The sequence below is a fragment of the Stigmatopora nigra genome, chromosome 19, assembly GCF_051989575.1.
Source record: "Stigmatopora nigra isolate UIUO_SnigA chromosome 19, RoL_Snig_1.1, whole genome shotgun sequence".
Taxonomy (NCBI): domain Eukaryota; kingdom Metazoa; phylum Chordata; class Actinopteri; order Syngnathiformes; family Syngnathidae; genus Stigmatopora; species Stigmatopora nigra.
The window spans coordinates 11,003,108-11,017,422 of record NC_135526.1 but is presented as its reverse complement, the minus strand read 5'-3'; the positions used below and the strand labels follow the sequence as shown (position 1 = coordinate 11,017,422).

The 14,315-nt window shown below is 40.9% G+C and overlaps 2 protein-coding genes across 7 annotated transcripts in view; one reads left to right on the top strand and one right to left on the bottom strand.

Moving 5' to 3' along the window:
* Positions 1–804: 804 nt before the first annotated feature.
* LOC144212773 (heat shock cognate 70 kDa protein) lies at positions 805–11,068 on the bottom strand. 2 transcript variants are annotated; one of them, XM_077740897.1, is made up of 9 exons: positions 11,047–11,068; positions 5,657–5,872; positions 4,301–4,506; positions 4,080–4,232; positions 3,434–3,989; positions 2,943–3,145; positions 2,353–2,551; positions 2,030–2,262; positions 805–1,226 (listed from the first exon to the last, which is right to left on the bottom strand). In XM_077740897.1, the coding sequence occupies exons 2-9, from the start codon at positions 5,859–5,861 to the stop codon at positions 1,029–1,031; spliced, it is 1,953 nt and encodes a 650-aa protein (XP_077597023.1). In that variant the 5' UTR covers positions 5,862–5,872; positions 11,047–11,068; the 3' UTR covers positions 805–1,028. The 2 variants fall into 2 exon arrangements, with proteins under 2 accessions (XP_077597023.1, XP_077597022.1); XM_077740896.1 differs by lacking the exon at positions 11,047–11,068 and adding an exon at positions 6,552–6,718.
* Positions 10,893–14,315, top strand: part of vps11 (VPS11 core subunit of CORVET and HOPS complexes) — a 64,667-nt gene continuing 61,244 nt past the window's right edge. The window contains exon 1 of one of the 5 annotated variants that reach the window (XM_077740893.1): positions 10,893–11,004. In XM_077740893.1, the coding sequence (XP_077597019.1) occupies positions 10,936–11,004 (69 nt within the window). In that variant the 5' untranslated portion in view covers positions 10,893–10,935. Of the gene's footprint in view, positions 11,005–11,567; positions 11,789–14,315 lie in introns of those variants that run through there. The other 4 variants (XM_077740894.1, XM_077740891.1, XM_077740892.1 and 1 more) reach the window with 4 other exon arrangements.

Sequence of the window (14,315 nt, the reverse complement as noted above, 5' to 3'; positions counted from 1 at the left end):
CCTTTTACACCGTTTAACGTTGCTGTCCTATTTGTGCCTACCCACAGCACAGGACACTTTCCAACAAACTGCCCCTAATGTACCTGCCAGAGACTAGTATCAACAGGGTTTTCCAAAAATCGCCGTCTCCAGGACACGAGTTTCATTTCTCAAAATGGACCATCACATGAAATGCCACTTTTCGTGAATTTGGAGCCTCCGTCACAACATGCAGACGTTTATGTGGACTCACCAGAGATGACCCCAGATGTCTCCCTCCAACAGGATTAGTCTTCGACCGTCAAGAATCCAGGCACTCCCGTCAAGGAAGTCCAACCCGCAAAGGGTGTTGAATACACCGTGTGCACCCTTTCCCAGAGGTCAAACAGTAGCACCTGGGTTCCCGCTTCGGCTATTGACCTCCAAGGCTCGAAGGACCAAAATTTTGCGTTGATCAATAATTAGAAAACACTACAGGCAGACATGATTCAGTTGGCTTCTAATTAAATTGTAGATCAGGGGTGTCAAATCAGTCCTCAAAGGGCGGCAGGTTTTCATTCTAACTGAACTAGAGGATACCTTTTGCAAGTGTAATCAGTTGCTTTGAGTCAGGGGCTACCTATTTTAAGACATTGATTTAACCATTAACCAGGACCCACTGCAGTCAGCCCTCTGCTGAATCAGTCCGACAGCCCTGACGTAGACTGAACATACAATTTTCTATTGGTCTTCATCTTGATTATTTTAATCATTGTTACACCCATACTGTGTAAACAACTCTGGAAAACCACCAGCCTTAGACAAAAGACAGGTTTTAAACCCCAAAAGTGTTGCATGTTTTTATTGTCAAGCAAAAGACAACATTCAGACATTTGGAATACACAATCTTTTAGCAGAAATATGCACCACACTAATTATTCAATCAAGTTAATAAGCAAAACAGTGACCCCTATTTTATACACAATGTAACTACACTCTTAAGCATGAGTCAGTGCTACAAGAGGGCTGTTCTTCAATGCAGGAATGTGTCGTAACTTGTCATGCAATTCTTAGTCAACTTCCTCAATGGTAGGGCCAGATGATCCCCCACCAGGAGCAGCTCCACCAGCACCAGGAAATCCACCAGGCATACCTTCTGGCATACCACCAGGCATACCTCCAGCACTTTGGTACAGCTTTGTGATGATTGGGTTACACACCTTTTCCAATTCCTTCTGCTGGTGTTCATATTCGTCTTTCTCAGCGGTCTGAGAAAATACATCAACAAAATTGATGAGTGAACTTGTTACTAGGAATTAATTACCATATTTTCTCACCTACTAGGCACACTTAAGTTTAACATTTTCTCAAAAATTAAAAGCAAGTCCCATGAGTCAATGCGCCTTGTTTATGGGCTAAATTCTAAATTTTGTACGACCCTGACTGCTTGACTTACTAGTGTAACTTCTTGCGGACAGGCTACTTATTGCCATCAACCCTGCATACGTTCAACCTAAAAATAGCTTCCCCGTGCATTCCAAGCATTACGGTAAACCCATTCAAAACATCCGAGACAAATGGTAAGGCACTTGTCGTGTGTCCATAGCGCTTTTAACCCTCCATTGAAAGACGAGTTACGCCACGATTCAGAATTGACTGTTGATGCCTGGGCCAAAGCACTGTAGTTTGAGCTTTCGTTAAAGCTGGAATCACTATTACGAAACCCCACAGCAACAGCTCTGACCCCGACAGTGAGCTGGAACCCAGCATTGTTAGGGAACTCGCCTACTTGGCTGAGCTTTTTATGTCGGATACAGAAGATGAGAATTACTTTGACAGATTTGTAGATGTTTGAATACTTTGATTCATTTTCCCGAATACACATTACATTAATAAAACAAAATCATACTGTTTTGCTCATGTTGCCTTGGTTTAAAACATGTTACCATGCATGCTTAAACGAAGCGCCTTTTGTATTGACAAGATACAGAAAACACACCTGGCAACGGACACGGCACCCTTTCAGGTGGGGCGTCGTAAAGGTGTGAAAATACAATGAGTTAGCACATACCTGGTTCTTGTCAAGCCAGCTGATGACCTCATTGCATTTGTCCAATATATTTTTCTTGTCTTCATCACTGATTTTGCCAGAAAGCTTTTCATCTTCTACTGTTGATTTCATGTTGAAAGCATAAGATTCCAATCCATTCTTAGAAGACACCTTGTCCCGTTGCACATCATCCTCTTCTTTGTACTTCTCAGCTTCCCGGACCATTCGTTCAATATCATCCTTACTGAGGCGTCCTGTAATCATATAACCATTTTTAAAACAAAGAATTCAAATGTTTGGTTTTGCCTTTTCACCTCAAGCTATATATAAAATTCATAATGTACCCTTGTCATTGGTGATTGTGATTTTATTCTCCTTTCCAGTGCTCTTGTCAACTGCTGAGACATTCATGATGCCGTTTGCATCAATGTCAAATGTAACTTCAATCTGAGGAACTCCACGGGGGGCTGGAGGAATCCCTGTCAGCTCAAACTTGCCAAGCAAGTTGTTGTCCTTGGTCATTGCCCGCTCACCTTCGTATACCTGGTGATGGGGCAATGTGTTTTAAATTCATAAAATAGTCCTTTATTTATTCACCATGAGGGAAATTCAAGTATTAACACACTCAAAAGAAGGCAGCAGAAAATAACTAAATACCATGTACATATTTTAAGACCAGGATAACTAAATATAATGCACATTATACATTTGTTTGGGTATTTTTACATCTACATGATAGGCTTAGTGATTTTTTTTAATGTTTACATTGACTTGGCATGTTTTTTTTCCACAACTAGTCATTCATATCATATGTGGATAGAAAAGTTGTACATTTTAGTCAAGTGACGCGATACCAGTGAAGACACCACATGGACAGGCTATTAGAATCGGCAGGTATAAAAGCATATCAGAACACCATCAAAAAGTTACTTACCTGAATAAGCACTCCTGGTTGGTTATCAGAGTAGGTGGTAAACGTCTGAGTCTGCTTTGTAGGAATGGTGGTGTTACGCTTAATCAAGACAGTCATGACACCTCCTGCTGTTTCAATACCCAGTGATAAAGGAGTAACATCAAGAAGAAGCAGGTCCTGCACATTTTCTGACTTGTCACCTGACAGAATGGCAGCCTGGACAGCTGTGGACAAAAAAATAAGATAAAAAAAGCAGGTACATTATTACCCACAAATAACTGTTGGCCGACACGACCTTAACACCCCTTATATGAATATTAATTTCCAGGGTTATGGATCTATCGTAATTGCACGTTTTGGGTTCTTGTATAAAAAATAAAAAAATATAAATGAAAGTCTTGTTTTGGATCATTAAAAGCTGACTGCCACTTGACTTGAAAAGGGTATAAGTTCATTTATTGATTGAAACTGTCCAGTTTTGTTTTGGCCTTTATCTATGTGAAGACACTTACCAGCACCATAGGCAACTGCTTCATCTGGATTGATGCTCTTGTTCAGCTCTTTGCCGTTGAAGAAGTCCTGCAGCAGTTTTTGAATCTTGGGGATGCGAGTCGAGCCCCCAACCAAGACAATGTCATGAATGAGCCCTTTGTCCATTTTGGCATCACGGAGTGATTTCTCTACTGGGTCCAAGGTTCCACGGAAGAGGTCAGCATTGAGTTCCTCAAAGCGGGCTCTGGTGATGGAGGTGTAGAAATCGACTCCCTCATACAGGGAGTCAATTTCAATGCTTGCCTGAGTGCTGGAAGACAATGTGCGCTTTGCTCTCTCACATGCTGTGCGAAGACGCCGAACAGCTCTTTTATTGTCGCTAATGTCCTTCTTGTACTTGCGCTTGAACTCAGCAATAAAGTGGTTGACCATACGGTTGTCAAAATCTTCTCCACCAAGATGAGTATCTCCAGCAGTGGACTTGACCTCAAAGATTCCATCTTCAATGGTCAAAATTGACACATCAAAGGTACCTCCACCCAGATCAAATATGAGTACATTCCTCTCTGCACCAACCTAAAATATTTTTGCAATTAAGATGGTTATTTATAATAACGCTAAGACGTCACAGGTCTATAAAAAAATAATAATTCTTGATGATCTCACTTTTTTGTCTAATCCATAGGCTATAGCAGCTGCTGTTGGCTCGTTGATAATGCGCAAAACATTAAGACCAGAAATTGTGCCAGCATCCTTTGTGGCTTGGCGCTGGGAATCATTAAAGTATGCGGGCACCGTAACTACAGCATTGTTGACAGTCTGTAAACAACAAAAATTAAAGAAATTTCAAAAATTATTCTTGTAAAAACTCATTATTTAAAACTTACTTTTCCAAGATAAGCTTCAGCAATCTCCTTCATCTTTGTCAGAACCATTGAGGAGATCTCCTCAGGATAGAAGGACTTTGTCTCACCCTTGTATTCAACCTGAACCTTTGGGCGAGTGTTGTCATCAACTACAATAAATGGCCAGTGTTTCATATCAGACTGAACAACTGAATCATCAAACCTCCGGCCAATTAATCGCTTGGCATCTGTCAAGACAAGAATGTTTATCAGTATTCATGTTGGAGAATCTGTCCCACAGTGGAGAAATTAGAATCACTTGAGCCACAAGAGTAGATTATAGGGAGAAAAAGAAATGCACAATAAGTAGAGAGCAAATGTGACCATTGCAGTGCTCAATCGCATTTCCAAATATTTTTAACCATAATAGTTCAATATTGTTTTTGTCGACTTAAATGTAAGTTAATGCTTTTTTTCTACAGGATTCTTATAATGTAACAAGTGAAATTTAAAGCTTTATAAAAAAAAAAAATTAAGACCATTTAATAGTACAGCCCAGTTAATCTCACCAAAAGTATGTACCTACTAAAGTCAGAACATTTACAGACAATTTCATACAATGCAGGCAATTTTGAAAATTTAAATCATAATTCAGATAATGGATGAGTTAAAAAATAAAAGTGTCGGGAAGCGAAACATACTGTCGACGGTTGATGATGATTTATTCGAGTATAATGTGCATTTGATTTGTTAGGATAAATAACTATTAAACACATTATTACTATTTTTAGCACTAGTTGTGTTACTTTGTTAATAGATGACGAATTGGAATAATTAAAACATTTTTTCCAATGCAATATCCTGTATTGGTGACAGAGGTCAATTTCGAGGCATTTTAATCGGAAATGTGGCCCTTTTCCGAAACGGTTGCTTAATTTTTTTTTAAACTGACAATGTCTTGGGATTTCCCAGGTTTAGGGAGTTTGCATTGTATTTCAAGGTAAACCCCGGATATTCTGGGGAAGTTGGCAGCTCTGCTTATCGTAAATATAGTCGAGGGATTAGTCAGAAGAAAACTAATCTTTTAACAGCATGCCCTACTCAAAATAGCTGGACTGGTTAGGAGTTCCTTATTTTCTTTAAATTATTTTTCATTCTTCAAACAATCCTTCTCATCAAAGAAGCCACCAGGCTGATTCATGACTGCATATCCTTTACTAGCAGCCAATATGGACAAGTAAATTTAATTGTAAGAAAATATTGCTGTTAAACTGAAATACATTTTGGAGCTGTATGGTCTTGGGGCAGCTTCTTCAGTTGATCTCATTAATACCAAACAAGCAATGCACTTAATGGCCAACAGTAAATTGCCACAATTAAAAGGTATACCTTACTTACCAAAAACAGTATTAGTAGGGTTCATCGCAACCTGGTTCTTGGCTGCATCACCTATCAGCCTTTCACTATCTGTAAAAGCCACATAGCTAGGTGTTGTCCTATTGCCTTGGTCATTGGCAATAATTTCAACTTTTCCATGCTGGAAGACACCAACACAGGAATAGGTGGTCCCCAGATCAATACCAACTGCTGGTCCTTTAGACATACTTGCTTTTCCTGCGGAGGAGAAAAATGCAACTTTTTCATTCATTCATTTTCTGAATGAATCAACACAAACTGTTTAATTTAAAAAAGGAGGCTATTTTCCACTTTATCAGTTTAACTTTAGGTCACCAATATTCTCTGCTTTTTACTCATCGTTAGGAAAAATAAGTGATTTCTAGTTTTGTTACATACACAATGAATCGTATGACACCAAATGGTGACTGGTTCTATGATACCGTACAAATAATGTTCTCATTAGACTACTCGATTATTGGCTCGTGAAAGAAACATTTATATTTAAAACAAAACACACACACGACCAGATCGATTTTTTAACAGTTCTTTAAATTAAACTGGGCAAGGTATTAAGATCACACACTTCCTTTTGACACAACAGCCGAATTCAAGTAGACGGTTGGCTCTGGATAACAGATTCGAGAACGTTCCAGAATATTTGGGATGCACCACCATCCGTACATTAACATCGCTTCATTTGCAAACACCAAATCGGATTGGATTATTTATAAACACTCAGAGAAACCTAAATACACACAAATCGGGATGATGTTACTTTGTAGGAACCATTAAAGCACAATTAAATATATTTAACGCTTTATTGGGCAGGCTGCCTTTTTTCAATAGTTCAGACAAACAGTGGCGAAAATACACGACAAACGAATCGAGAACTAACCAAATCAGTAAGTCTTGTTATAATTTTCAAATCGTAGATGGCTGATGCAGTGCAGAAAAAAATGCCCTTGGTGGTTTAGCAGGAAAGAAAATTATGCTTGAGCTGACCGTTGTTTAATGCAGCCAAGTCACCCAATCACAAGATACGTTTTCTACGCGTACACAACGCAGAGCCAATGAGTAATCTTGTGACATGCAAACGACGACTGACCGAATGTGACGTGTACTCGTCGCACATTAATTCTTACGTCGTGGCTTTTTACAAGAGTCTTCGATTTCCAGTACATTCTTACGCAAGGAATGCGACATCTTGAAAAAAAGTCTGGAATTGGATTTCTTGAAAATTTGATTGTGTAAAAGACTAGTGATCATCATGATGGGAGGTTGGGGGTGTCAGTGTTGGCTTTTGCCCTCATACCCACAACACATGCTCGTTTTCTCTTTTTAAGGATTTGTAGATAAACGGGGACAGCAAAAAAAAAAAAAACTTAGATTAACTGGGTATGTTGGAACACACAGCAAGGCTTTGTGAGATGTTCTTTTCTTTGCTCTGAAAGATCTGGTGAAACAAGTGTAAACAAAAATATAGGCAAGACATTATTGAAGCTTCCATGAACAGTTCTCTTTATTGGCTTGAGAAAAGGCGAGATTCCCATTCAGACTCCATTTCTTAAAGCCTTCATTGCCTCCTTCAATGTGGGTGTTAATTATATAAAAAAGTGTGGGCTTCAATTACAAGAAACATGGCTGGTTTGAAACCGAATACAGTGATACCTCAACATACAAGCACCCCGACATACGAGCATTTCAGGATATGAGTAAATATTAGAGCAAATAAATATCTCTAGATATGAGCAAAATTTCGAGATACAAGAAAGCCAGGTGGCCAAGACATGAGAGGCTGTTTATCATTTAGCGCACTGTCTTGTTTGCCACATCTCTTTCGTGTATAACCGATATCTATGAGCACTGGGCGGAGCTTGCATTTTCCCGTGTCACAGAGCTTGCTCGTATCATGAATGATATTGATTCACTTGGAAATTCCTTGGGGCTGGAGGTTAAACGAGACAGATGCAAATGACCTAATCGACGAGCAACACGAAGAACTGATGACACAGGATTTAATTGAGCTCCAGGAGAGTGAACATCTGGAGGTGTTGCGGGAACTCAGTAGCGAGGAGGAGGTGGAAGAGGGGGGCGCCTGGCTATAAAGGATATCATAGACATGCGAGTGAAGTGGCAAGACTTTTTGATTTTGTAGAAAAGAAGCACCCTGACAAGCTGGCAAATGGTCGGCGTTATCGTATTGTGAGTACATTTGTGCGCGTCATTTTCGAAATATTTTGAAGGGAAGACAAAAACAAACAACTCTTAAAGCATTCCTTTTAAAAACTCCTGCTGAAAGTCTGGGTGGAGTCAACCTGGAGTACAAAGGTAAATAAAATTAAAACAAAATTAGAATTCAGTTTTGTGTAAAGCTACAATAAACTTATGTTTGACTGTGTCTGTATATATTAATCCAAGTTAATTTAAATTAGTTTCTTCTGTTACGAGTGCATTGCCGTGGAAATTAACGAGTTAATTTTTATTGCAAATAATTCATAACAGCTTCAATGAGAGAAGGCACATGTTTCAGCACCTGATATTACAGATTATAGTACTGAATTTTGAGCAGTGAGTGACATCTAGTGGTTCATCATTGTAGCACGTTCTCAGTTCTACCCATAATGCTATGCGCTGTCGTGCTTCCATTTCATTCAATGAAGTCACGATCTGAAACACCTGACTCCTGTATATCTTATTTCTGGCAGACAAAAGTGGGTGTTAATTTGACTTTGTTTTGAAGTGCAGTAATCCCTCGTTAATCGCGATTTGACTTATCACGAATGCACTACTTCGCGTTTTTTTTACTGCTATTAATTATTTTTATAAAAGTTTGCAACTGTAAGACAGGTGAAAATTGCGGCCAAAATGGCGGCGAAAGGTGGCAGAAGTCAGGGTACCGCCTCCTCTTCTGGGCTGTTATGATTGAGTCGTCGATTATTATCAATGAATCTACCATGCGATACATAAAAAAGAAGAGGGTGACATTCGAAAGATGGCCACACATTCATTGGCAATCGAAACCAAGCAAATGGTAACCACTCTCTCTCTCCCTCTCTCTCTCCCTCTCTCTCTCCCTCTCTCTCTCCCTCTCTCTCTCCCTCCCTCTCTCCCTCCCTCTCTCCCTCCCTCTCTCCCTCCCTCCCTCTCTCCCTCCCTCTCTCCCTCCCTCTCTCCCTCCCTCTCTCCCTCCCTCTTAAAACTGTTTTATCACTGAAATGCCTGAGAATAATGTGAAGTCTCCTTAAAAGGTGTATTTTGCCCATAGACTGTCATGACTACATGAAATCCCCAATTTCCTAAATATAGCCCTGTTCTACAGGCCAGTATATCCTTTGGAGAAGATAACATGAACTCCCTAATTTCCTAAATAGAGCCCTGTTCTGAAAGCTAGTACATCCTTGAGAGAAGATAACAATATCGTAGTAGTTTCACGCTTTTGACCAACCATTCCATCGTGGGATGGGATGGAAGAGCTGTCGGCCCCTACCAGCAACGGAGTCGAGGTTTTCTGCCCTGCTGCTGTTTTCTTCAGCTTCAGACTACTGAGTAACTGCGGATAAGCTTGCAAGAGCGACTGCATATTCTCCACCTTGGTCACAGTCTGCAGAAGTTCCCCATCTCGTGGAAGACTTCCTGTGTGTGGTTCCAGTTTTTGCCCAACTTTACAAGGTCTTTTTGAGTCCGATTCAGCTACCGCAACCAAAATGGCGCTGTTTAAGCGGCAGCCGGTGGGTGCGGTAACTCCGTCCACTCTTGTTTTTTGTGGTTTTGCTGCTTTCATGTTTTAATGATTTGATGATTCCATTTACTTTGATTTGCTTTGTGCTTTTGCTTTGCTGTTTATTCTGTCTAATCACCCTCTTGCTACTGCCACAATGTAATTTCCCGAATATGGGATGAATAAAGTTATCCAATCCAATCCAATCTCTAACTAGATACACCCTTGAAGAAATTGAAATATTGTAGTCAGTATTTCTCCTGCTTCCTAACAATAGCGTACTGTTTTAGTGGAAAATTCCAACCTAGACGATCTCAGTACCACCCTCTTGAGAGAATACAGATGATTATAACTTGTCTGTCTGCACGCATTTGTGGACGACAGCTTCTGCCTGTAGCTCACCTGTGCCAGGAATATTCTGTGATAAAAGCATCGAAGTCACTGGTCATCGCCTCCCGTCTGTATTTGGGCAATCAAAACCTTCCACATCTGAAATTACTGTAACCCGAGAAGGAAGATAGAGTTCTCTCCCTTTTACAAATGGTAGGACCCTTCTATTCCCTTCCTCTGCTGATCTCACTTGGACAGCAAACACTACTGACTCGTCAAGATGGCGCAGCAGAGGCTATATTTTCTGAGAGTACTCATGAAAGACCAACTAAACACCAATTTGCCTATCCCTGCGACCCAAAAGTGCACAAGGAGACAGACAGCCATGCACACTCAGATTCATTCCTTGGGGCAATTTCAGAATGTCCAATCAGCCTACAATGCATATTTTTGCGATGTGGGAGGAAAACAGTACCCAGAGAAAACCCACGCAGGCCCAAGGAGAATATCCAAATTCAACACAGGTGGACCGACCTGGATTTGAACCCAGGACCCCAGAGCTGTGAGGCCGACGCACGGAACACTAATCCGCCGGGCCGCCCATTCATAGATATTAATCATTACATTTTATTATTACTAAATAGTTTATGTGTAGTAGACATGCACCTGCTTATGGCTGGTGTGATACTGGTGTGGACTACCGCCCAGTAGCTCTCACACCAATCATCACTAAGTGCTTTGAAAAACTGGTACTGAAACACATCAAAGACTGAATCCATATCCACTGAAGATGCAATAACCACCGACAATTTCCAGGCCCTTTTTTCCGGTAGCATGGCTGAGCCGCTCCAGCACTGAGTTCCTTGTTCATATGCCTTCGACCCTCATTTGTCTAGGAGTTCTAACTCATTCTTGAATTGTTTTCTGTGTGCTTAGTACAGCTTTACTATTTTTTCTTTTCATCATTTTCACCTTAGAAATGTATGGTTCGAATGAGAAAAAGAAGCGTGCTGTTATCAAAGTGTTCAAGAGTCCTGCTATAGCCCGTTCAGTGATGAATGCCTTACAGCAGTGGTCTCAAACCGGTTCTACATAGGGCCGCAGTGGGTCCTGGTTTTTGTTCCAACCGATCCAGTGCCGACATTTTAACCAATCAGGTGTCTTTAAAATAAGTAGCACCTGAATCTAATTAACTGATTGCACTTGCAAAAGGTATCCTTGTTGAGTTGGAATGAAAACCTGCACCCACTGCGGCCCTTTGAGGACCGGTTTAAGACCACTGCCTTACAGTGTAAAACGTGTAAGGCTTACACGTTTTAAGAAAGTCATGAAAAGTACTTACAGGGAATCCTCGTTGGAAAGATAACATACAATATTTTTGCATACGAAAGGCACACCATGCGGCCCGGCATCTTGAGTGGTTAGCACGTTGGCCTTACAGCTCTTGGTTCCTGGGTTCAAATCTTAGTAAGTCTGTGTGGAGTTTGCATCTTCTCCCCGCACCTGCGGGAGTTTTCTCTGGGTACTCCAATTTCCCCCCACATTAGAAGACATGCATGGTAAGATGATTGGACACTAAATTGCCCGTAAGTACAAGTGCAAGAGTGAATGGTTGTATGTCTCCTCGTGCCTTGCGACCTGCCACTGATTGAGGGTGTCACCCGCCTTTGGCCTGAAGTCAACCGGGACAAGCCCAAAGAATGCGTTTTTGTGTGTGTCTGTGTCCGTGTGTGCGTGTCTTTACCCTCTGTCCTCTTGTCTGGGTTTAAGATGGCCCCTAATGGCCTACGGCGCCATATCCGAGTTTCTGTATCTCGCTTTTAATAAATGATGTCTATTGTTTCCGGTTTACTGTCCGTGTATGAGCTGTCACGTGGTATACTGAAAGTCACGTGATATACTGAAACTTGGTGTCTTTCATGTCAAACGATGGCGGCATTCCTGCAATGGAGAAAATTTTTATTTTTTGATAAAGAGACTGTAAAGGATCCTACTGATCACGGAAAAACATTTCATCTTCCAAATGGAATATCGGCTTGCGACTCCGGACGAGGTTACATTGTTCTGGGAGATATCCTTCAATGGTTAGCCATAGCCGCTAATGTTACGTTGGGCAGTTTAACCGTAAAACAGTATCAAAAACCGAGTATTGCCGACCACATCACACGGTTCTTTAGTAACGTTATATCAAAGCAAGTTGACAGGGTCCAATGATCTCATTTACCTTGCTTACATAGTTCAATAACGTCCATCCATTCATTTTCTGAACTGCTTATCCTCAATGGTCGCGGGGCGTGCCGGGGCATAATCTAGCTATATTCGGGACGGAGGCGGGGGACACCCTGAATCGGTGGCCAGCCGATCGCAGGGCACCAGGAGGCGGACAGCCATTCACGCTTGCACTCATACCTCGGGACAATTCAGAGTCTCCAACTCACCTACCATGCATGCTTAGTGGAGGGAAAACCAGAGTACCTGGAGAAAACCCACGCAGGCCCGTGGGGAACATGCAAACTCCACCCCGGAGGACCGACCTGGATTTGTAAGGCAGATCGACTAACCACTCATATGCTTGGCCGCACAGCAATGTCAATGTTATGTATATATGTCAATGTTATGTATATCTGCAGTGCTATATCTAAAGCAGGGGCTGGCCAACTCCGGTCGCAGAGAGCCGCTATCCAGTCTGTTGTACCTATCTCCCTCCACCAACACAGCTGAATTAAATAATTGGATCGGTTTCAAGTTTTTGGACAGCTTGCTGATGAGTTGACCATTTGATTCAGATGAGTTAGAGGAGGGCAATATGGAAAACACCAGTTAGGGGCTTTCAAGGACTAGATGGTCTAAAGATGATCTAAAGTTATTACAGTAATTCCTTGACATACGAGTACCTCAACATACGAGAACTTTGAAATCCGAAGAAAATTCCGAGCAAATTGTGGGAGGTGTGGGCGGTTCAAATATTTGCCTTGAGATACGAGACAAATTTGAGATACGAGCATACCAGTTGGCAGAGTACATGAGACGCTGCTTATGTTAACTGTCTTTCTGATAGGTTCATAAATAATTACCCTTCCGATGTAATTATCAATCACTGCAGGCAGATATCTTATTTAATTATTGCCATTTAATTAAATAGATTGCGTCATGGATAAGGACCTTAAGGGAAGATACATCAAAGCAACAAGACTTCCCCCTTGTATCTGTAACTAAAATAACGATCAAGGTATTTTAACAATAACAAAACAGGAAACTAAAACCAACCTTCATTTGGATTAACACAATCACGCCTTCATTTGACATAACAATCATATAACAATTACATAAAGAAGCCCGAAGTGCGTCACCAGGTATGCACACTATGCGAGTGTTATGGAAGTGGCAGATATCCGTATCTGAAAACCCAGAATAACAGTCCTCGGAGCCCAGACTGGGTAAGATGTCGGATAAACAATCCTTGGATAAGCGGTCCTCGTGAGAGGACCAGACGACTGTTTATGACCCCGAGCACTTTTCGAACAATAGGAAGAATGATTTAGCAAAGAAATGATTTACTACACATATATGTATTATAGTAATACAGAATAAACCCAACACTTTCTCGATTCATCTTCCTCGTGTCAAGATATCTATGAGCACTGGGCATACAAATTACATTTTTTTTTGCGTTAATCACTCCAGAATTAGGGGAAAACAATAGGTTCTAAGAAAGCAGGTGCATTGAAGGGTAGTAAGAAAAAGTGTACGATGGCAATCGATATTATGCACGAGATAATCGAAAAACATGGTGTATGCGTGACTGAGTTGGCTCGCCAATACGAGAGGAGTACTTCGACAATATGTACCATGCTTAAGCAGAAGGATGCTATAAAGCAGGAATCGGCAAACCGGTACTCGAGGGCTGCTGTGGGTGCAGATTTTTGTTCCAATCGATCCAGCACAGATACTTTAACCAATGAGATTTCTGAAGACAACAAGAAGCACCTGACTGCAATCCACTGATTGCGCTTGTAAAACACCAGATTGGTGAAAAGGTATCCTGTCCTCTTTGTGGGCTGGAATGAAAACCTGCACCCACTGTGGCCCTTTGCGGTCATTGGTATGCAGCTAAAAATAAGGTTTTTGTTATTGAAATTGAAAACAAAATTAGAATTTTGTGTAAGGTTAGATTAAACTTTTTTGTGTGTGTTTGCATCGTAATCCAAGTTCATTTCAATTTGTTTGTTATCTTACGAACGCGTTGTCATGCATGTCCATATCCTGTTTTTGGTGTTTTTTTCAGATGGTTGGTACGATTTTTTTTTTAGTTCATTCCAATGGGAAACATTCATTTGAGTTACGAGTAAATCGACACACGAGCTCAGTCCCGCAACGAATTAAGCTTGTATCTTGAGGTACCTCTGTAGTTTAATTCTCTGGGAAAAATTTACATAGGAACTTGGTCCCAGAAATCATTAAACTCGTTTGTCAAGGTATTACTGAACATGCGTGTCACAAATTGAGTGCAAAACTTTCTATTTGCAGTATTTTTATTTAAAATTTCGACACAATTGGGCTATCACTTGCCAATATGGCAATCCCCAAATTCTGTCTTTTTGTGCAGTTTCA

What these genes read in the sequence shown, in the direction of transcription:
- LOC144212773 (XM_077740897.1), bottom strand. Translation starts at nt 5,861, where the DNA reads ATGTCTAAAGGACCAGCAGTTGGTATTGATCTGGGGACCACCTATTCC. An exon ending in CTGAAGCTTATCTTGGAAAA is followed by an intron (nt 4,233 to 4,300) that starts GTAAGTTTTAAA and finishes TGTTGTTTACAG; the next exon opens with ACTGTCAACAATGCTGTAGT. An exon ending in AACCAGGAGTGCTTATTCAG is followed by an intron (nt 2,552 to 2,942) that starts GTAAGTAACTTT and finishes CCCCATCACCAG; the next exon opens with GTATACGAAGGTGAGCGGGC.